Source organism: Dermacentor albipictus, chromosome 3, assembly GCF_038994185.2.
Source record: "Dermacentor albipictus isolate Rhodes 1998 colony chromosome 3, USDA_Dalb.pri_finalv2, whole genome shotgun sequence".
Taxonomy (NCBI): domain Eukaryota; kingdom Metazoa; phylum Arthropoda; class Arachnida; order Ixodida; family Ixodidae; genus Dermacentor; species Dermacentor albipictus.
In genome coordinates, this window is record NC_091823.1 from 182,277,790 (window position 1) to 182,301,727 (window position 23,938).

A 23,938-nucleotide genomic window follows, 5' to 3' on the forward strand; every position below is an offset into this window, starting at 1 on the left:
CGTGTTGCCCGCTTCTCTTCTCTTGTGTCCTGTTTGCACGCCTCACCCCCCTTTCTTTTTTTTTTGCATAAGAGATACTAGCAGTCATAGGGGAATTTCGTAATCAAGAAGTACAGGGCTTTTACATAAATATCTTTGAAAGTATCTATAGAGATTCCACACCTACCTTAATTCTCCACAAGTAGGATAAAAAAACGGGTCAGACAAAGAGACGCAATCTTTCCAATGCTATTCACTGCGTGCTTGGAAGAAGTATTCAAGCTATTAAACTGGGAAGGCTTAGGAGTAAGGATCAACAATGAATATCTCGGCAACCTTTGATTTGCAGATGACATTGTCCTACGAGCAATAAAAACAGCGCTAAATGACGGGATGAGTGAAGGGACACAGACAACGGCGCTGACTAACAACCAAAGTGCTTTGGTGGTTAGTCAGTGCCGTTGTCTGTGTCCCTTCACTCGTCCCGTCGTTTAGCACTGTTTTTATTGCTCGTAATCATGAACCAACCAGCCCAAATGCGTACTCTTTTGACATTGTCCTGTTCAGCAACACTGGAGACGAGTTACAACAAATGATTGAGGACCTTAGCAGAGGGAGTGTAAGAGAGGGGTTGAAGATTATTATGCGGAAGACAAAGATAACGATGAATGACCAGGCAAGGAACACTTAAGTGTTCAGGATCGCCAGTCAGCCTCTAGAGTCTGTGAAGCAGCACGTCAACCTACGTCAACTAATCACAGGGAACCCTGATTATGAGAAGGAAATTCATAGAAGAATAAAAATGGGTTGGATGGCATACGGCAGACATTGTCAGATCCTTACTAGAAGTTGACCTTTATCATTAAAAAGAAAGGTGTACAATCATTGCATTCTACCGATGCTAACATAAGGGGCAGAAACTAGGAGACTGACAAAGAAGCTCGAAAACAAGTTAAGGACCACGCAAAAAGTGATGGAATGAAAAATGATGTTAAGCGTAACATTAAGCGACAGGAAGAGAGCGGTGTGGATCAGAGAGCAAACGGGTATAAGTGAAAAGAAATAGAGCTGGGGCAGGTCATGCAATGCGTAGGTTAGATAACCGGTGGACAATTAGGGCTTCAGAATGGGTGCCAAGAGAAGGGAAGCCAGGGTGTCTACCAACTGGGAAAACCGGGAAAACCGGGAATTCTCAGGGATTTCGCGTAGTCTGGAAAAAGTCAGGGAAAATTAGCGGCAATTTTATTGAAAGGGTCGAAAGTCGCGGTAATGCTGGCTCGAGTAGCAGACAGGAATCGTAATGAATCGTCTTTGACGCCCTGTCGTTGGCAGGAGGAGTTGCCAGTGTACAGTCAACGAGCGACTTTCCGGATTCCCAATAATTTGGACGGCTTCGCGGCGCCACCTCGTACCCCATAGTGTCAACGTATCAGAACGTGTGAAATTTCCGACGCAAGAACTCTTTGCCGTCCGATTTTCCGGACCTTTTGCCGCGACCGCAGGTCCGAAATGGCATTAATCAAAGGCACTGCCGCTACCGTCTTGATTACTTCGCCACCTCGAACCGGCACTCTCGCACGCAGATCCGCTGGCACCCGTTGCCACCACTGCGGCAACGCTAGGCCTAGCTGCTTCGACGTTCGCTATGAAGCTTCTTGCCAGTGGGTGCCGAACTTTTTATTGAAAGAATTCGCTGCTGTCAGCAATGGCACGGACTCCACCTTTGTGGTCCTCGCGATTGGCTTAGAAACCTGGAAAACACGGTGCGTTGCATAATGCCGGTTCGTGAAAGTCAGCTTCGCCTCTGTACAGAAATGTTACTCGGTAAAGCTTACGGAAAAGTATTGCAGTGAAGCGTAACAAGCGTGGGAAGGGGCTATTGCCACGGAATACAGTATGTATATCTTAATTATGCACGCAGGCACCCGGCATTTCCTGTCACAGTACGAGCACAGGTATGCCTAATACATGTACCGACAGGCCTTCAGAGCGTTTTCGAACGTGCCTGTGGCGGTTTGAGCCCCTAAGGGCAGTAAATGACACGCATTTATTTTTTTCCAACTGGCCGATTTTTCGGACGTTTTTGCGGCCCCTAGGAAGCTCGAAAAATCGGTCGTGGACTGTGCAACTGATCAAGATGCTTCAAATGGTCCTTGGGGCGAACGAGTGGCGGAAGGCGGACAAGAACAGAAGTGACCTACGCATTGAGGAATAAACGAGAAAGGAAGCTTGTTGCCGCCGTTTTGAAAGAGCTTGAGCTCAAAAAATAAAGTTTTGGCTGATGCCGAGATGCAGGTGTCCCTCATCCAAACCAAAATACACTCTTTGAAGCAGTGCAACACAACACTCGGGCGTCGTGCGCGGGCTGAGAGTATGTCAGGACTGTTGAGGTTGACTTACGAGTTCTTGAGAGAGAATCTCAATTGTGACAGAGTTCAGGCCTCATCCCCCATAGGTTGCTATCAGTTGATAGAAATAGCTCATATTAGAAAATATTTGCCTTTGTATGCATCTCCTTTTTATTCGTATTTGATAATGTCCGACCCTATTTGCAATTGTTTTCGAAGACACTTTATTTGCTGTGCATTTTGCTAACCCCTGCCTTCTATTCTTTTTTTGAATAACATCAACACTGCTCCTTAGTATTCAAATGGGATTAAGTTGCTTTTTTTTCATGTGCTTACTAGAGAGTGACAGCATCAGGCGATATGGTTTCAGCCTGTGTTGATATAAAACATTGTTCTGCATCACTCAGGGAAATTTGCAATGGCACTCAGGGAAAACCTGGAAAACTCGGGGAATTTGGAAATGTCAACTTGGTAGACACCCTGGAAGTGCAATCGAGGACAGCAGGAGATTATGTGGGGTGATGAAATTAAGAAATTTGTAGGCGCTAGCGGGAATCGGTTGGCACAGGACAGGGATAATTGGAGATCGCAGGGATAGGCTTTCATCCTGCAGTGGAAATAAAATATGCTGCTGCTGCTGATGATGATGATTATGCTTACAGTGCACCGTCCCAGCAAGTTCGACCGGGTGGTTCGGCGCGAGATCTGCCGCATCACATGTCAGGCAACACGGACCTTTGGACCTCAGGATGGCCAGCTGTGTAACCCTGAGCCAGCCTACTTGTTTGCCATTGCACACTCCCAGGTAGGTTTCTAGCGAAAAAATAATTGCCAATTTCGCCCAAAGGGCAAAACACTCACTGCAATGGCAAGGACAAGCGTTGCACTTGAATTTCCTGGATGTTGTTCTAAATATACGCAGGTTCGACTAAGGTGTAACTGATATGCGGATTTTTTAGAGCCTTAACCCTTTGAGGGTCGATCTTTTTCGCCATATGTGACTGCCCAGGGTCGATTTGTTTTTATTGCGGATTCAAATTCTTCTGAGGGAGCTATTTTGAAAAAAGTTTACCGTAATTTTTCTAGGGTGACCATAAAGTGAGAAAAAAAAGATATTTTGCATTGGTATATATGTTAAAACTTTTTGTGCGCAAACAGGGACGAAGAATAGGAGCAACACAAGGACGAGTGCGTCCTTGTGTGTTGCTCCTATTCTTCGTCCCTGTTTGTTTGCGCACAAAATGTTTTAAGATGAATCGGTTCCAACTAGGCCGACTCACAGTTATGCTTCAGTTATATATGTACTGTTGATTCATGAATAACAACAATAATGTTGAATTCCAATGGCGGGATCGGAGCAGCCGATGGACTCTGCGAGCGAGCACTCGACTCTGGTGTAGAGCAACGCCTCCAAATCCGCGAGTGGAACACAACCTGCGCCGCCGGAGCAAGGCGGAAGCGGAACTTCTATCGCCGACTCACCCAGGATACCTTGCGTGTTGTCGTTTCCTTCCGCTGTTCGCTCCCAGCACCGCCGCACTGATCACTTGTTTCTTCAGCGCTGTTCACCTGTTGTTTTTTTAAAAGTGCGTATTGGATATCTTGCCAAGCGTGCAGCAGCTTTTGCTTCCTCACGAGTTGTGACCGGTGGCGCCTCCCAGCAGAAAAACGTGGTAAAAGAAATACGTCACGCAGAGTTCCGGTCCACTCCGCCGATTTTGGCGGAGCATCTCTTTCTGCTCCATGAAGTGACTCCCGCTGTGAATCCACTACGACTCTCTCATTGGAACTCCTTACTTCCGCCCTCACTCTGGCATTGGAACAAACTTGCTCCGAAACGAGCAGAAAAACTTGCTCTGACTCCGCCATTGGAATTCAAAATAAGAAAAAGAAATAAACTTATACGAATTAAAAATTTGATGCATTGTATTACACATAGTTCAAGGCTTAGAAAATGCACACACAAAAATATTTCGCAAGTGTGAAATGTTCCTGCTCTTACACTGATATTGACGTCCATAGCATAATAAAATTTCGTAGGTTAGCGCACTCAAGAAAACTGGTTGTGTTCCCGCCAAAAAAACAAAATGTGTGACATTGTTCCGCTAATCTTCATCTTATCACCAACCAGGGGCAATTGGTTTTCCCAAGTCTCAAAGAAAAAAACAGAAAGAAAGCAAAGGAAACGTATGCATGGTGGCATCCTTCCTATGCACACCCCTCTGAGCACTAAACGAGCGAGAAACAGGCAGTCGCCCTTTGAGCGATTACTGACAAGATAGCCATCAGTTTTGCAAGCGCAAGAAGTTGGAACTGCCCGCAGTACAAAACCCAAATCGCCGCCCGCCCGCGCGTGCGCCATTCGCGAGCAGTAGTATATAGATGCGCTGGAGCAAACTAGCTCTAAAACACACCATGCAACGAAAACCGAGAAAGCAAGGCGCGAGAAAAAAATTCCCTGTATTCCCTCATAATGGCAGCACATGCCACAAAAGAAAAAGTTCCGAAATTGGCGTGCGTTTTAAACGTACAGATGGCGCCTTAAATATACAGCATCAACCATTTTGGACTTTTCCGAAGCACCATATTATTTATGTCATTGATCCTGAAAGGGTTAAGAGCTTTACCACATTGTGTAGGGCCTGTAATGACACCGCAGAAGCTCCACTATGCTGCCTGTAAAGAGCCATGCCAGTAAAATTGCATCATTTTCAGGTTGGAGTACTGATACTGTTTCGCATTTTTAATATTTTTAATACAGTAAAAGCTTGTTAATTCGAACCGCAATGAGAAGCCGCTTCAATTTGAATTAACGAAAGTTCGAACTAGTGAAAATGAAGGAGAACAACAGTACACTGCGATTTGGAAGCAGGAGGACATGTCGGAAATTTAATGCTTGAAAAAGTCCCTTATCGTAGTTTGCCTTTTTTCCTTGAGGGCGACAGCTACCGTATTTACGCGATTGCAAGTCGACCCCCCCATATCACGTGTGACAGAGAAAAAAAAAAAAAAGCATACCCGCGGGCCCATTTCATAACGAAAATTATAAGTAGCTGGCATGGTCACTGGATTACTACTCACTAGTGCTGCCATCGTCTATGCTGCTACGGTTCCACAGCATGTTGCCGTCCAATGAAATTCTGCATTTGCATACATAAGTGCATTTGCATACATAAGGCCCCGCCGAAAGCACCCAACCACACAGAGCCGTCAGGGAGGCTCTTTTGACATGTCCGGTCAGCTTAAGTTCGCGGTCTTCTGCCGCCAGCCACTCGTACTCACGGCGGAGCAGGTCCTTAAAAGGCGAAGATCCAGGCTTGTCTCATGACCATGTCGCACGTCACTGGAAGGGACCGATCATGCATTTCGGCATCGTACGCCGCAAGCTTGGCCTTCAGCTCCGGAAAGCATCCTGATTTCGGCCCGCAGAAACCTCTTCGCTTGCCGTCACAGGTGAAAATATTGCTTCGCTGCCGCCACCACTCTCGCACCACGCATTAAGAAACATCAAACTTGTGGCCCGCTGCACAGTTATTTGTTTCTTCAGCATAAAGGATGGCAGCCCTCTTCAGCGCCGCTGAGAATGAGCACCAAATGTTTAGTGGACTCGGAGCACTCTAGACGACTGAGGAATCACGGAACTAGCACATGGCCGGCAGTCAAATCAAACGCATAAAACTAAAGAATGCTAAGGAGCTACAGGGAAAGAGAAACACGTGAGCTGCGAGCTGTGTCTGCTCTTCCATGAACTATCAATACTCCTCGCAAGCGCCACTGTTCTGAGTGTGCCGCCGCAAATGGAACAGCAGCACTTCCATGAACTAGCGACACCCCCGTATGAGTGCTGTGTGTGCTGTAAGACTAAAAAATGTTGAAAAACCCTTCAGAAGAGCGATCAAATGTGTGGGATATAGGAAGGCTACAGGTGGGGCCCTAGAGCAAACATAAAATTGGAACTACATTGTAGCTCCCCCGATATCCCGTTGGTCTCACTTTTTTTCTTGTGGTGCTATGTTTTGGTTTCGATTGTAAGCAGACGCCGCCCCCACTTCTGATGTTCAAATTTTTAAAAAGAGGTCGATTTACAATCGTGTAAATACAATAGCCCTTTCTGCTCTAACGAGCAGAAAGGGCTATCAGGCAGCAGGCCTCCTCTTCGCCTTCTTCAAAACTGAAGAAGAGACAGGCAGCATTCAATCCAGCCATGACCTCCGCAGCGACGGCGCTTCGTCTTCCTCCTCCTCCTCGTCACTGGCACCGATAGGTTCAGTGGTTCTGACCTGAGAAATTATGTTCTCATGTCTCAGTGCACCACAAACCACTGCACTCTCGTCCACGTCTACATAGTCAGCAAAGGAGATGTTGTCCAAAACGTCCACCATGGGAGCGGTGACGCCACCTTCGAGCGCAGGTGGTTGGTTTCCTCCTTGTAGAGCTTGCGTGCTGAAGCCGCAGTGACGATAGCAATTTGCTATCATAACCGCAGTTCCTTGCTCCCAAGCACGTACAACCATGTGTAGCTCACTTAGGAGCGTCACCTGATAATTACACAAAATAATTCCCTCCAAAAGATGGCGGTGGTAAAATTTGTAAAGGATGTTGCCAAACGGCATGGACGCTGAGAGGTCATTTCCCTTCCTAGAATTTTGGGAGGTCGGTTTTCGGGCTTAGCCAAGAGTAAAGCCAGCCGGGCGCTTTGTTAATGAGTCGGGAGACGCTCTTTGATGGCAGATAGCCCGCGCCGACGCGTCGGGACATTTTAACCTGTCACGCGTACGGGCAAAGCGTCGTTAGGGTGTCAATGGTCATGCCGGGGGGGTACAAAGCGGCAGCTTAAAACCCGAGGGATCGGTGACCCGACGCGCGGTCTCTTGAAAGGTAGGCTGGCGCCACCGAGACAAATCCATCGGTGCACTTAGCTTTACAGGCCCGCTGGACGAGACGAACCATGCAAGAAGGCATTGTGAATCGGTGGGCGCACGTCGGCAGGGGTGTCCTTTGCGGCACGCAGTGCGCGATGGGATTAGTTAAGGCGCGAGGACGGGGCGACGCAGATGGTCGTTCCCCGTAAGTGTTTTTCAAAGTGTCGGGAGACTTTTCCATATATGTCGCGGAGGCGAAACGGTTGGGATGTTTTTATTTATTTGTTGTTTCGTGGTTACTTTCTCTCCCTCTATCTCTTTGAATGTTCCGAGGAACGCAGGGAGAGGGTGAGAGAGAGAGTGCCCAATGAGTGACAGCCCAGTTGACCCAATCAGGTCACTGGGGTGTCGTGATTTGCCGTGAGGGGATTCGGGAGGGGCAACTGAAGGTTTAAAACCTGGCTCCCAACCTCTCAGGGGGGTTCCGGGCGCAAGAAAGGTGCTCTGCACTTTCGGCTCTGCCGAGTTAAGACGCCGGTCCCAGTGTAACCCAAGGGTCTTGACGTAAGAAGGGTGCTATGCACTTCGGCTATGTCGAGTTGGTACGCCAGACCCACTGTAAATAGCTGTTAATGTAAATTTCGTGTACATAAAGTCTATTCTCCAAGTGCAACGTCTATGGCGTCCCATCTTTGATGGAAGAGGAGAAACGACGACAGCTGAAGAAAAGTTTCTCTACCAAGTAAGCTGGTTACGCCAGCTTGGAGGCACTCTGTGCCACGAAAGTAAGAAGAAAAGAAGGTAAAGAAAATTCACTGGCGCAGTCTGGACAGGATCGAAACAGTCGACGACAAGGAACTCTCTGCATTCCGACTGAAGCGTCGCAGACAGCGAGGAAGTTCGCCAGAGACTGCAAGAAGCAACTCGACAACGACATCGAACTTCGGCCTGGGCAAGAAAATCCACAGCTGAGGCGAAGCAAGCCGTCAATCCAAGGGCATCGACGGTTCCTGGCCGTCTCCACTTCGGGCAAGGTCCCGTGAGGACATTGGAACTTTGGTGCGACCGACGGTGCCGACTCCGCAAAGGGCAAGGCGTGGCCGCGGCGACCAGCAGCATCTCAGCAAGTGGTGAGTCCTCTCGTTCTTACACCTTGGGGGTACCGCTGCCTGGTCGTACTGTAGCATATGAATACGAGGTTCGCTCACTTGAACCCCGACAGGAGAAATCAGCCCACGATGAGTGAATCAGGAGCCGAGAATGTCGAGGACCACTCAAAGGGGTCTGTCGCATCAGAGAGCCAGAGGGAAATGGACCTCAGAAGCCTCGCGGATCAGCGCCGAGTGCTTGAGTTGGAGGTGGAGCTTGCGCGACTTAGGCAGAACGGAAGTGGGAGCTCACGGGAAAGCGGGCACGCGTTCGGTGTGCAGGATCGCTGCAGTGAGCTGAGACGCTATGCTAAGTGTCTCGCTGGGGTGCTTCCCAAATTTCCGTCAGAGGCCGAGGCGCCGGTGTGGTTTGAGTCAGTTGAGAGTGCCCTGACGGCGTATGAAGTGCTGAGGGGGTTTTGGGGACAGATTGTTTTCCTGTTGGTGGCGGAAAAAGGTCCGTTTTTGTCCGCGAGGCTTAGCCTGGCGGAACACAGAGAGTATCCAAAAGTCAAGGAAACACTACTTGACGAGCTCAAACTTTCCGCAGGGGAATACTTGAAAAGGTTCTTGGGGTCGGGAAAGCGCATGAATGAAGGATGGAGACCTTATGCAACTCGCCTTCAAAGTTACCTGCTCTTTTACCTTGAGTCGAGAGGCGTGTCGACGTTCGAGGAGCTGGTTAAACTATTGGTTGCGGACCAATTGAAGAAAAACCTGTCAGACGACACACTCCGGTACGTCACGCTGCAGGAAGGGAAAACGTGGCTAACAGCACCAGACCTGGCCGCGCTACTGCGGACATTCGAGGAGGCGCAAGGCAAAAACAGCGCAGGGAAGCAGCTGAAACAAAAAACGGCAGAGTCGCAAGGCCAGAATGTTAAGCCAGGCGTACCGCAAAGTAGTCGCGGCGATCGGAAAGGTCAAAGCACGGAAACAAAACCAAAGTTTAGAGGTTGCTTCGCGTGCGGCTCTAGTGGGCATATGAAATGGAATTGCCCCCTGGGCCAGGGGCAGCAAACATCGAAGGTTCCGAGTGCTAAGAGTGATAACTTGGCAGCGCACGTCGTGATAGGAGAGCCAGCAGCTGGGCATAGCGACCTCATTCCCGTTGTTCTGGACTGTAAGGATAGACATATCGACGCAATTTTAGACAAGGGAGCGGAAAAAACGGTGTTGCGTGAGAGCGTATTGCCGCCAGAGATCATACAGTCGCATGGAACGATCAGCCTAACCTCCGCCTTTGGAGAAAATGTGAGGGCGAAACTCGCCGTGGTTCCACTGACCATGTCCCGCGATTGTGGCGTTTTCGCAGACGTAAATGAGTCGGTGCCGGTGCTGTGTGCTTTAACTGACAAGCTGACAGCACAGACCGATTGCCTCCTGTCGGAGGAAGCATGGCAATTGCTTAAAGCCGAGCGCGATTTTGAGGGGGTAGTGAAAATCGGAGACCAAAAGGCAGACGGCGCCCAGCCAGAACTCGAAGGTGTTCCATCGGACACAGGAGCTGTGAGGGCAAACGAGAAGTGTGCGTCCGACGTAGTCCGCGAGAAGCCAGTGGCGTGTCTTTCTGGGGAGTGCGGCGCAGCCGCACAGACCACCGTTTCAGCTTTGCTTGCGGCGGCGCAGCGGTTGCAGTCGGTTGCGGCTGAGTTGGCTACAGAGGGTGACGAGGTTAATCCCGAAGTGTCGCTAAGCGGCCCACCCGATGACGAGAAATCAGGTCAGGAGATCGTGGAGGGAGAGCCAGGTGGTTCGAGCGTCTCCGAATTCGGGGCTGATAGCTGTGTTGACAGAGAGTGCGGCGGCGCTGCGGTTGCGATGCAAGCATGCACTGAGGTTGCAGAAAAGCAGCAGCCGGCAGCTACATCGTCTGTGGGCTCATCAGTAATCGATCAGATTCTGGCAATGGCCGACGTCACTCTGGTGAAAGTACCAGATGTCCCAAAAGAAGAGAAGACCCCAGGTGGAATGGTTTTCACTGATGGCGGCGTTGTAGAGCGTTGTGGTGAGGCGCGTGGTGGCCAGAGACGCGATGGGATCACGGCGAGCTCTCGGAGAGTAGAGCTAAATGTAGTACCGCTCGAAGATCCTCAATTTATGACTGGACCAAGCGATGGTTGTGCTCCCATTCACGAGACACAAGTGACGGCCATGCTGAAATTAAGCGCCGCCGTCAGTGTTCACGTGGCGACAGCTGCAGTGTTGAGAAAAGCAGACGAGGGCACCATGTGCGAACCAACCGAGGTCTCGGCTCGATTCTCGATGCCTCCGAAAGGGCGAGCGCGCAGGGCTGGTCAGGCGGTTTCTATCGTAGCACTGACTCCAGGTGCACTCAGGCCGATGGGGAGCATGAGTTTTTCGAAGCGGTCGTGGCGTGATGGAAACGTCATTTCGGGACAGACGGTTTGTCGCGGAGCGCGCTGCGAGGTAACCCGTACCCATTGCGGGGATCACCCCTTCGACCCCGGCGGCTAAGTAGGAGCTGTAAGGGGGGGGGGTTTCCACTCCACCTATGTTTCACCTTAGTTTAAGGTGTAGGATGCTTATGGCATAGTTGAAGGCATGCTTGGGTAAAGGCAGCGGTGTTTCCGAGGGAGATAAGATACGGGAGGACTATGCAGTGAACACTCGCGCGGAAAAGAGTTACCTGCGGAACTATTGAACTATAGAACAGAACTGTGCGATGAAGTGTGTTCTTCAGTGAAATAAGTGTTTTCCTGTCGTAGTATTGCAAGCGTTCAAGGAGTTCTTGTTGTTCTGTTGTGCCTTCTTTTGTTTTGTGTGTGCGGTCATTATAGTGACACCGTGACTCGCGATGCTGTGCATGAGCCATGTTTGGTGTTTGTTATTGCTTTGATCTTTTTCATTCGTTAGTGCTTGCGCATTTTATATGCCTGTACGGCCTTTCGTTCAGGTAGAGTTATTGTATGACCATTGTGCGCTTGCATTCAGTGTTAGCGCAGAAGGGGTCAGTTGTTAAGGAGCGATGCTAGTTCAGGCCGCCCAAGCAGGGACATAGAAATCCTAGTGCCGGAAGCGTGACATTTGCTTTACTTTCTTTGCACCATCCTTTTTGTTTTGTTAGTATTCAGGTACCCGCATTTGAGCGCGTACATGAATCTTAGGGAGGACGTGTAAAGGATGTTGCCAAACGGCATGGACGCTGAGAGGTCATTTCCCTTCCTAGAATTGTGGGAGGTCGCCGTTTTCGGGCTTAGCCGAGAGTAAAGCCAGCCGGGCGCTTTGTTAATGAGTCGGGAGACGCTCTTTGACGCCAGATAGCCCGCGCCGACGCGTCGGGACATTTTAACCTGTTACGCGTACGGGCAAAGCATCGTTAGGGCGTCAATGGTCATGCCGGGGGGGGTACAAAGCGGCAGCTTAAAACCCGAGGGATCGGTGACCCAACGCGCGGTCTCTTGAAAGGTAGGCTGGCGCCACCGAGACAAATCCATCCGTGCACTTAGCTTTACGGGCCTGCCGGACGAGAAGAACCATGCACAAGAAGGCATTGTGAATCGGTTGGCGCACGTCGGCAGGGGTGTCCTTTGCGGCACACAGTGCGCGATGGGATTAGTTAAGGCGCGAGGACGGGGCGACGCAGATGGTCGTTCCCCGTAAGTGTTTTTCAAAGTGTCGGGAGACTTTTCCATATATGTCGCGGAGGCGAAACGGTTGGGATGTTATTTGTTTATTTGTTGTTTGGTGGTTACTTTCTCTCCCTCTATCTCTTTGAATGTTCCGAGGAATGCAGGGAGAGGGTGAGAGAGAGAGTGCCCAATGAGTGACAGCCCAGTTGACCCAATCAGGTCACTGGGGTGTCGTGATTTGCCGTGAGGGGATTCGGGAGGGGCAGCTGAAGGTTTAAAACCTGGCTCCCGACCTCTCAAGGGGGTTCCGGGCGCAAGAAAGGTGCTCTGCACTTTCGGCTCTGCCGACTTAAGACGCCGGTCCCAGTGTAACCCAAGGGTCTTGACGTACGAAGGGTGCTATGGTCTTCGGCTATGTCGAGTTGGTACGCCAGACCCACTGTAAATAGCTGTTAATGTAAATTTCGTGTACATAAAGTCTATTCTCCAAGTGCAACGTCTATGGCATCCCATCTCTGATGAAAGAGGAGAAACGACGACAGCTGAAGAAAAGTTTCTCTACCAAGTAAGCTGGTTACGCCAGCTTGGAGGCACTCTGTGCCATGAAAGTAAGAAGAGAAGGTAAAGAAAATTCACTAAATTATTTAAAATTTTTAATTATACCTTGGTCCATGGGCTGCAGTGCCGCTGTAGTGCTAGGTGGAAGGAAGGCTAGCTCAATGGCCTTCATCTCAACGTCGACCTTATGAGGCGAACAGTTGTCAATGAGCATGACTTTCCGTCCACAACCCTCAAACGTTTTGTCCATTTTTGCTAGCCACTGTCCGAACAGTTCCCCCGTCATCCATGCCTTTCTGTTGGCCGTGTAGTCCACTGGGAGGGACCGGATGTTGTTGACGCAATGCGGACTTTTCGATTTGCCAATCACTAAAAGCGGCAGCTTATCAGTTCCTGCCATATTTGCTGCGACCAATACAGTTATTCTCTCCTTGCTTCTTTTCCCTCCAGTGCAGTTGTCGCCTTAATATGTGATTGTTTTGGCAGGCAGCAATTTGAAAAATAAAGCAGTTTCGTCTGCCATAAATATGTCCTGCGGAGAATACTTCTCCATGTGGCCTTGCAACACCTCGGAGCGCCAAGCTTCACACGTTTCAACGTTTACGGCCTTTGCTTCTCCCGACACAGCACGGAAAACAAGGTCGTGATGCTCACGGAAACGGTGTGGCCAGCCATCTGAAGCAGCAAAGTCATAACCCAGCTGCAGGGCGAAGTCCGCTGCCTTCGCGAGTATCACGGGGCCTCTCAGTGGAATATCCTGAGCGCTCATGTCCTTTATCCAAAGCAGTAGCGCTTTCTCGAGGTTGGGATACTTTGCGGGCTGCAACCTCTTCCTTTCGTTGGCAACTTCTGCCGCGAAGGCATGTTCAATAACCCTCTTATTCTTTATCTTAGTAGATAGCATGCTTTTCGGTATTGCATGCTTCTTCGCAATTTCTTGCTTACACAAGAGTCCAGCGTTCACTTCCCGCAGGATATCCCTCTTCTCTTGCAGTGTTTTGGCACAGTGATGGCGTGTGCTGCGTGCACTAGCCATCTTCAAATTGCAGCTCTGGGTCCGACTGTGCCACAGTCGGACAAACAGCAGAGAACAATAAATTACCGAAACATAGATAAGTTAGATTAAGTGATCAATATAATATATCATTCAATAGAAGCGGTAACAGCAGTCCGAAACAATACAGGGTCAGGAATTGTGGCAATTGAGGAAGGAAGGTGGTTCCAGTCATATGACGTGCGAGGAATAAAATAATTTGAGAATGTTTTAGTTTGGCATGTAGAAATGCCTACCTTATGTATGTGATCTGTGCAGCGTGAAATATATGAAGGGGGAATAAGTAACTTGTAGCAAATAGACTCATGTTGAAATATTTTGTGAAAAAGGCACGGATGCGCAATTTTGCATCGTGATGCAAGTGAAGTTAGGCCCAGGGCAGTCTTCATAGTGGTTACGCTTGATGTACGCCAAAAGTCAGAGAGAATAAACCACGCTGATTTGTCTTGTACCATTTCCAGTAGGTCGATCAAACTCTTAAAACCAGGGTCCCATATTGATGAAGCATATTCTAGTTGTGAACTATACAATAGCTGCCACAATAATTTTCACACAGTGCACTTCCAAAGAAAGAATAAAGTGGATTGAATTGCCTGCATTTGCACTCTCAATTTCTTGGTATACTTCCGCCTTCACAGATTTTTCCACATTAATAGCAGGGTATGAAAGCAGTGATGAGATGGCCATGCCTGTTGGTATGAATGCTGGCTCCAAGATGTTGGGAAATGGTGGCTTGGCTAATCTGCTTTTGAGAATGTGTTGTTTTATTAAATGTTGAAAATTGATGTGGTATCTCGTGCTCATCATCATCATCAGCCTGGTTACACCCACTGCAGGGCAAAGGCCTCTCCCATACTTCTCCAACTACCCCGGTCACGTACTAATTGTGGCCATGTTGTCCCTGCGAACTTCTTAATCTCATCCACCCACCTAACTTTCTGCCGTCCTCTGCTGCGCTTCCCTTCCCTTGGAATCCATTCTGTAACTTTTAGTGACCATTGTTTATCTTCCCTCCTCATTACATGTCCTGCCCATGCCCATTTCTTTTTCTTGATTTCAACTAAGATATCAATAACTCGCGTGTGTTTCCTCACCCAATCTGCTCTTTTCTTATCCCTTAACATTACACCTATCATTCTTCTTCCCATAGCTCGTTGCGTCGTCCTCAATTTAAGCAGAACCCTTTTCGTAAGCCTCCAGGTTTCTACCCCGTACGTGAGTACTGGTAAGACACAGCTGTTATAAACTTTTCTCTTGAGGGATAATGGCAACCTGCTGTTCATGATCTGAGAATGCCTGCCAAACACACCCCAGCCCATTCTTATTCTTCTGATTATTTCAGTCTCATGATCCGGATCCGCAGTCACTACCTTCCCTAAGTAGATGTATTCCCTTACCACTTCCAGTACCTCGCTACCTGTCGTAAACTGCTGTTCCCCTACGAGACTGTTAAACATTACTTTAGTTTTCTGCAGATTAATTTTTAGACCCACCCTTCGGCTTTGCCTCTCAGGTCAGTGAGCATGCATTGCAGTTGGTCCCCTGAGTTACTAAGCAAGGCAATATCATCAGCGAATCGCAAGTTACTAACGTATTCTCCATTAACTCTTATCCCTAATCCCCCCCAATCCTCCCCAATCCAGGTCTCTGAATACCTCCTGTGAACACACTGTGAATAGCATTGGAGAGATCGTACCTCCCTGCTTGACGCCTTTCTTTATTGGGATTTTGTTGCTTTCTTTATGGAGGACTACGGTGGCTGTGGAGCTGCTACAGATATCTTTCAGTATTTTCACGTACGGCTCATGTGCACCCCCATTCTGTAATACCTCCATGACTGCTAAGGTTTCGATTGAATCAAACGCTTTCTCGTAATCAATGAAAGCTATATATAAGGGTTGGTTATATTCCGCACATTTCTCTATCACCTAATTGATAGTGTGAATATGGTCTATTGTTGAGTAGCCTTTACGGAATCCTGCCTGGTCCTTTGGTTGACCGAAGTCTAAGGTATTCCTGATTCTATTTGCAATTACCTTAGTATAAATACTTTGTAGGCAAAGGACAGTAAGCTGATCGGTATATGATTTTTCAAGTCTTTGGCGTCCCCTTTCACATGGATTAGGATTATGTAAGCGTTTTTCCAAGATTGTGGTACGCTCGAGGTCATGAGGCATTGCCTATACAGGGTGCCCACTTTCTCTAGAACAATCTGCCCACCATCCTTCAACAAATCTGCTGTTACCTGATCCTACCCAGCGGCCTTCTCCCTTTGCATAGCTCCCAAGGCTTTCTTTACTACTGCCGGCGTTACTTGTGGGATTTCAAATTCCTCTAGACTATTCTCTCTTCCATTATCATTGTGGGTGCCACTGGTACTGTATAAACCTCTATAGAACTCCTCAGCCACTTGAACGATCTCATCCATATTAATAATGATATTGCCGGCTTTGTCTCTTAATGCATACATCTGATTTTTGCCTATTCCTTGTTTCTTCTTTACTATTTTTAGGCTTCCTCTGTTCCTGAGAGTATGTTCAATTCTATCCATATTATACTTTCTTATGTCAGCTGTTTTACGCTTGTTGATTAACTTGGGAAGTTCTCCTAGTTCTATTCTAGCTGTAGGGTTAGAGGCTTTCATACATTGGCGTTTCTTGATCAGATGTTTCATTACCTGCGATAACTTACTGGTATCCTGTCTAACGGAGTTACCACCAACTTCTATTGCACACTCCTTAATGATGCCCGCAAGAGTGTCGTTCATTGCTTCAACACTAAGGTCCTCTTCCTGAGTTAACGCCGAATACCTGTTCTGTAGCTTGATCTGGAATTCTTCTATTTTCCCTCTTATCGCTAACTCATTGATCGGCTTCTTATGTACCAGTTTCTTCCGTTTCCTCCTCAGGTCTAGGCTAATTCGAGTTCTTACCATCCTGTGGTGACTGCAGCGCACCTTGCCGAGCATGTCCACATCTTGTATGATGCCAGGGTTAGCGCAGAGTATGAAGTCTATTTCATTTCTAGTCTCGCCGTTCAGGCTCCTCCATGTCCACTTTCAGCTATCCTGCTTGCAGAAGAAGCTATTCATTATCCGCATATTATTCTGTTCCGCAAACTCCACTAATAACTCTCCCCTGCTATTCCTAGTGCCTGTGCTATATTCCCCCACTGCCTTGTCTCCAGCCTGCTTCTTGCCTACCCTGGCATTGAAGTCACCCATCAGTATAGTGTATTTTGTTTTGACTTTACTTATCACTGATTCCACGTCTTCATAGAAGCTATCGACTTCCTGGTCATCACGGCTGGATATAGGGGTGTAGACCTGTACAACTTTCATTTTGTACCTGTTATTAAGTTTCACAACAAGACCTGCCACCCTCTCGGTAATGCTATGGAATTCCTGTATGTTACCAGCTATATTCTTATTAATCAGGAATCCGACTCCTTGTTCTCGTCTCCGCTAAGCCCCGGTGGCACAGGACGTGCCCGCTTTTCAGCACTGTATATGCTTCTTTTGGCCTCCTAACTTCACTGAGCCCTATTATATCCCATTTACTGCCCTCTAATTCCTCCAACAGCACTGCTAGACTCGCCTCACTAGATAACGTTCTAGCGTTAACGTTGCCATGTTCATATTCCAATGGTGGCCTGTCCGGAGCCAGGGATTCTTAACACCCTCTGCTGCGTCGCAGGTCTGACCGCCGCCGTGGTCAGTTGCTTCGCAGCTGCTGGGGACTGAGGGCCTGGGTTTGATTGTTGTCTTCATATAGGAGGTTGTGGCCAAGTACTGCACCAGGGTGGCCAATCCTGCTCTGGTGAGGGAGTGCATTACCGGTTCTGGTCACCGAAATCAGGCCACACTACAGGCCTGTTTATGCAATTTTATCAACACGCGGATTTTTGTTTCTTTTTATCCGGTGGAAAATTGCGCGGCACCGGCATTCGAACCACGGACCTCTTGCACGCGAGGCGGATGTTCTACCTCAACACCTCCGCTGCACGCAATGTTCGCTTATAATTTCATTACATCTGGGCATTTGGTATTTAGTGCGTCATGTCGTGATGATTCTGTGGAGAACTCTAGTTGTAAAAAGGGGTCTCACTCTGTTGCCACCATGGCACTAAAAGCTTTTTGACAGCTTACCTTAAAAGGACAGCATAAAGGGCCCCTTTGTCTCTTGTCAGTTATGAGCCTTAGATGGGAAGTTATTATACAATGCAGTAAAACTTCGATAATTCGAACTTGGTTTATCCGAAATCCTGGATAATTCTAAGGTTGTCTGCGGTCTCATATTTTCCAATGTAAATTTGAGCGGATAATTTGAGCTGGCAGCCTAGTACAACCCAGTTAATTCCAAGATTTGGGTTGCTATGTAGCAATTCCTGATCCCCATTTCACCGTAAACCCGACGAAACTATGGCCATTCCAAGCCGCGAGGTGACGCCATGTAGCAATCGCGATTATTTATAGACGAAGTGCCTGACTGCAGTACTGCTAGCACAAAAATCAGTCCAGGGTACACCCCGCGCACTGCCGAAACGTGCGCCTGCAGAGGAGAAGACGTGCTTAACTGCAATGCAGCGAGCATACCGTTTTTTTTTTTTTTTTTCCCCTCCACGTGGTCTTGTTACCTACTTCACAAGCTCCTCGCAGTCGCAGCGTCAGCACGTGTTCCGTGCTTCTGCCACTGGCTGCCGTTCGCTCATTCTCTCTCTGCAGCTGTGGCGATGTGGGTGTGCGCAACACCGGTCTGCGCCGTTTCTTTGTGTGCGGTGGTTAGGGGTGTTGCAGCTAGCATGGTGTTTTCTTTTTTTTTTTTCTGAACTGTGCAGAAGGGCCAGTGAGCGAAGATGCCAAAGTATAAGACTTTAACGCTGCAGCAGAAGTTTTGCTTGATCCATGAAGCGGGTTAGAACACGTGTTCCAAGCCCGAGTTGACTGAAAGGCACAGCATGCCCCTCTCGACGTTGTCCTCAATATTGAGGAACAACTCAAAGATACTAGAGGGCTACAGCAAGACATATTCTTCGAAGTGGTCGTTGCGACGGGCTCCCAAGTACCAAGATATGGAATCAGCTTTGCTTCGTTGGCTGCAGAAAGCAAACGCACCTCACCTTCCCGTCAATGGAACGCTACTGGGGGAGAATGCCAACGACTTGGCTGTACAACTCGGGCACAAAGAGTTCAAGTGTAGCAGTGGATGGTACAGCCGTTTTAAAGAGCACAATAATTTGACCTTCGTGGCCCTCTGTGACGAGAGCGGCAGCACAAACAAGAACGCCGTCGATGACTGAAGGAAACACACGTTGGCTCTGTTGCTTAGCAAATACTGTGCAGACAATGTGTACAACCTTGAAAAGGCAGCTTTTTTTTTACAAGATGCTGCCCACGAAAACATTCACAGGGAAGGACACTGCGGTCAAGAGTTGAAAGCAGCGCAAGGACAGAATTACCGTTCTGTTCGGCACGAACATGTGCGGTAAACACAAGCTGCCGCTACTCGTAGTTAGAAAGAGTGGGAAGCCTTGCTGCTTTAAAAGATGCACGGCTGCTGCCAAGGGCTGAGCTTATCTACCGGCACTACAAGAAAGCCTTGGTCACAGGCGCAACATTTGAAGGTTACATTCGGCAGCTTGACTGAAAGTTCATGGCTGCAGGCAGGGATGTACTCTTTGTTGTTGATAACAGCCCGGTGCATGGTGACATCCCACACCTGAAAGATATCAGGATGGTATTCCTTCCTCCGAACACCACATCGATTTCGTAGCCAATGGACCAAGGCGTCATTCACCACAAGAGAAAGATTTGCCGCCACCCAACTGCTCAAGTGCATGCTCCTTTGCTAAGGCAACGGCAAGGAGTACTCCATCGACCTCCTCGGGGCCATATGTGTTATTGTGTATGCAGGGAAGCAAGTGGAACCCACTTTGACCATGTGGTGTTTTGAACGCGCTGGCTTCTTGAGGAAAAGCACCATTGGTGTTGGTGCTGATTATTCATGTGCATTTGATGAAGGAGCCGAGTATTGCGACCGCATCAATGCACTTTGTGCAGAGGATAGCAAATCTGGTGCAGTCGGCTTCGCCGAGTATCTGAACTTTGAAAATGGTCAACAAATGTGCTACTCAGACTTGGAGAGTGAAGCTACCGCTGATGCGACCATATGCGAAGACAGCGATGACGACGCACCAACGCGCCCTCCGAAGCACCCGTTCTCGGGGAAGCTATCGCATTGCTAAACGTTATCCGCAGTTTTGTTGAGCGCCACGGTGGAAATTCTCAATTGCTGCACCTACTTGCCCAACTAGAAAGCATGACCCTTGGAGCCTCGAAATAGAGCACGTGGCAAACCAGCATATCTGATTACTTTAAGTAATCCAAAGATTGCCGAATAAAGATAGTGCATTCCTGCAGTGAAATTTTTTGCCTGGGTTGCATATTTTTGTGTGTTCGGTTAATTAGAAAACCTGTTTATTCAAAGATATCTTGCTGTCCTGATGACTTCGAATTAAGGAGGTTTTACAATATAGCTAATGTAGAAAGGGATTCAGTCCAAGAAGATTAAAGGAAGGTGAAAAGTATGTTACTGTAAGTGTAGTAGATTAAATGTAGAGCTTTTTTTTCTTCGTAGATTCAATCTTGTTAGTATCATTGCTGTGGCTATAGATTCAAGGGTTGAATGGATGCAGTCCAAATGTTGATTGGTAAGCGCAGTCTTTGTTGGCATCCATGCAGGCATCAAACAGCATGGACTTTGGCATCTGCTTTGTTGACACCTCTGTAGGCAAGTTTCACGTGAGTATTTTCACTTTTCCTTATGTTTTGGAAACCGGAAAGAAGCGCCTTGTACTTAGAGTATAATGCAGTTTTACTTGTAGTAAAAATTTCATTAAATTGTGAATTTTGTTAAGTTGAGGTATTAGTTTCAGCTGTAAAAATAATTTCACAAGTCCCCAGAGCATTCTGAGTGGATAGTATCTTGTCAGTAATCACATGTAAATAAATTGCAACAATGTTGAGTCATAATAGCATGGTTGTTAGTGCCAGCAGTGTAGCGCCATGGCTCAAGGCATCCAAGATCAGCCTATTGCATCGCGCAGCACTGTAAATCAGGTGCCATGGCTGAACATGCTTTGGGCCCATAGCCGTCATCAGATGGCACCCTCAAATTAAAAGAAGTTATTTATTTATTTATTTATTTATTTACCTACAATACTAATAGTCTCTACTGAGACATAGCAAATGGGCACTATATGTATATATATGCACATATACAAAGAATGCTCATTATGTTAAGGATCAAGCTATACATGTCTAACATCAGTTTTGCACTTTACACGTAGAAAATTTATACTACATAATGTATACACCAAATACAAGTACATGCTACTTTTCAAGATAGAATAAAATGGCAATTTAGGCATTCTACGCTGTATACACAACTATTTACACAGGGTACGAGTACATGCTTGTCTGCATGATCTAATAATAGCACTAGCTAATTAAAGTGCAATAAGATACGAATATTCATCCTGAGAAAAAAGAACGATCGCACGTATTGGCGGAATAGATATAAGGGAAGCTTTGTGTGCTGTTTGCTTTGATTGACAATAATTAGCGACGTTGGTGCCGAATGTGTAATTTCTTGAGTGTTTGGTCCAATACGAGAGTGGCGAGTTGATGTTAAGCGTTACCTTACGTGCACCACTGCTGTTTGTCTGCATAGTCCACAGAACACACAGGGAGACATGTTTGGTTGAGGCGTTGCTGTGTGTCATTGTTCGTAACTCCTGCAAGGGTTGAGCATTATCATTGCCTCGCATGGCGCATTGCATCGTGGCAGAAGTGTAAACCCTTTCCCTACCGTGGGGAAAATAAGTGTTTATTGTAGGTTACGCCAGATTTTTAAAATTTATTTTTTCTGAAGGAACTACTGCAACCAATATTGTCATGTCGTAGTGATGATTAAAAAAACAGTTACGAAACTGCGAATGACGAAACTATCTTTTTATATGGCGAACCTGTGCCCACAAAAGCACGCTACACTCAAAGCGCAATGATAGCGGCAAACACAGTCAGCGATAGTGGGAATCACTTCTGCGGGGCAGGCGTGTTCGCTTTCATACATCAGTCATCGGAGGTTCCAGAATACAGTGAAACCATGCTAACCGTAGTTGGCCGGAGCTCAGAAAAAGTACATACTAAACAGTAGTAGTGCTTAAATGAAATAGCACGAGATCGTCCACTTACTTGCCAAAACGGAACTCGGAGAGAGTGCAATGAAAGGGGAAGAAAACATGCAGTATTTATTCACTTTGCACGACAAAAGTGTTATTTTCATTTGATGCCGCAGTGGCCTAGCAGTGACGACTGCGGCCTCAAGCTTACTGAAGTTGCGAGCTAGCTTTTCAGCCAGCTTCCTCTTCTCGAGAAATGCTCACATGGCATATTCCTCGTTGGCGTTACACATTCCCTGTACACAGGCACGGTAGTGCTGCAGAAGTGACGGGGTGCCTTTTTCATTGAGAGGTGCTGTTCTCGTCACGACAGTTGCATTTGTGAGGCTGACGTAACTTAAGCTTCTACCCCCGTCGGGCCTGAATCACCCTTGCTATCGCTTTCCGTGTCATCCTCGTCACTGTCGCTAGTCAAAACTTAGACAACAACAGAGGCAACGATGGCGAAAAGTCGAACCTCGTAGCCGACATCTCTTCGTGGTCGCAGCAGTGCTGCCGAGCAACTTCTTCGCATTCCAGATGCCACACACTTCAATGGCCATTGAGTCGGGGATTTGACCTTACTACTTTTAAAATGAAACTACTGTTTAAGCAGCTACGGTTTAACGAGGTTTTACTGTAACAGCTGGTGACCCCGTGTCTTCCAGAAAGGGATATAGATTTCGCGTTGTGCATGTGATAAGATTACACCAGGTTCGGTGACAACAGACAACGGATAGAACCATCAATAACATTCGAGAAACTTCCGATACATGCAGGCACGTCCAGTGCTGAGCGATAATATTTAGCCTTTGTTAGCCGCTGAAAGAGAATTCACCCGAGAAAGATAAACAAGTACATGTGCCAATTCCCTCCTCTTAAAAAGCATCATCCCGATGCTACAAACATAACAGGAGAGCGAAAAAACAAAAGCATGCTTAGCAAAGAAAAAGTAGCAATGGAGCAGAGTCCCAAAGTTTGTTAGCGTTGGTACAACAGCTTAACACACAGCATGGAATATTTCGGAGTTCTGAGTGGCACCGCACACCCGCCGTGGTTGCTCAGTGGCTATGGTGTTGGGCTGCTGAGCACGAGGCCACGGGATCGAATCCCGGCCACGGCGGCCGCATTTCGATGGGGGCGAAATGCGAAAACACCCGTGTGCTTAGTTTTAGGTGCACGTTAAAGAACCCCAGGTGGTCGAAATTTCCGGAGCCCTCCACTACGGCGTACGTCATAATCAGAAAGTGGTTTTGGCACGTAAAACCCCATAATTTAATTTTTTTTTAGTGGCACCGCTGTCATAGCGACATGCTATCTCGCGCGACCTCATAGTCCAGCGCATCAATTCATGGGATGATGTTTTAGGCTCTGAAGTAGTGTCACAGATGTTTATCATTAAGACCTCGCCGGCGTATTGGGGTCCAAACCAGAACATGTTCGCTGGGCTGGTACTCCACATCGTATCATCGTCTGAGATTGTAGTACCAGCTGTCGTTCCTCCGCCGATTCTTGATGCACAGGTGGGCAAGCTGTTGGGCTTCTTCGGTGGCTGCAGATAAGCGGCGATGTCGAGACTCTCTTCATCGATGACGTGTGGTCAGCATGGCATTGAGAGTCGTCAGGTTCCTGCCATAAACCAGCTTAAACGGCGTGATTTGTGTTGTTTTTTGCACCACCGTGTTGTAAGCAAAGGTTATGTACGGCAGGACGGCATCCCAGGTTTTGTGTTTGGTGTCAACATACATCGCCAGCATGTTGGCAATGGTCTTGTTCAGGTGCTCCTTAAGACCATTCGTCTGCGGCTGGGGTGGTAGGCAGATGTCTTCCTGTGGCTTGTGCGGCTATCTTGTAGAAAGGCTTGGGAGAGTTCTGCTGTGAAGGCCGTTTCTCGGTTGGCCATTACTTCTGGGGCGGGTGTTGAAGCCGGATTTTCTTGACGAAGAATTTCGCCACTTTGGCTGCACTACTTTTCGACAGAGCTTTCGTTTGAGCAAAGCGGGTGAGGTAGTCCGTCGTCATGACGACCGACTTATTTCTGGATGTTGACGACGGAAAGGGTCACAGCAAGGCCATCCGACTCTGCTGAAATGGTCGGCAAGGAGGCTCAATCGGCTGCAGTAGTCCCGCTGGCCTTGTCGGTGGTGTCTTGCGTCGCTTACAGTCTAGGCATGTC

The 23,938-nt window shown here is 47.8% G+C and overlaps 1 protein-coding gene across 1 annotated transcript in view; it reads left to right on the forward strand.

The window, feature by feature from the left end:
- The window catches only part of LOC135918083 (DNA mismatch repair protein Msh6-like), a 564,077-nt gene that overhangs the window by 259,529 nt on the left and 280,610 nt on the right, over positions 1–23,938 (forward strand). Inside the window, exons 12-13 of the mRNA XM_065451744.2 lie at positions 2,990–3,132; positions 20,282–20,341. Of these exons, the coding sequence (XP_065307816.2) occupies positions 2,990–3,132; positions 20,282–20,341 (203 nt within the window). The remainder of the gene's footprint in view (positions 1–2,989; positions 3,133–20,281; positions 20,342–23,938) is intronic.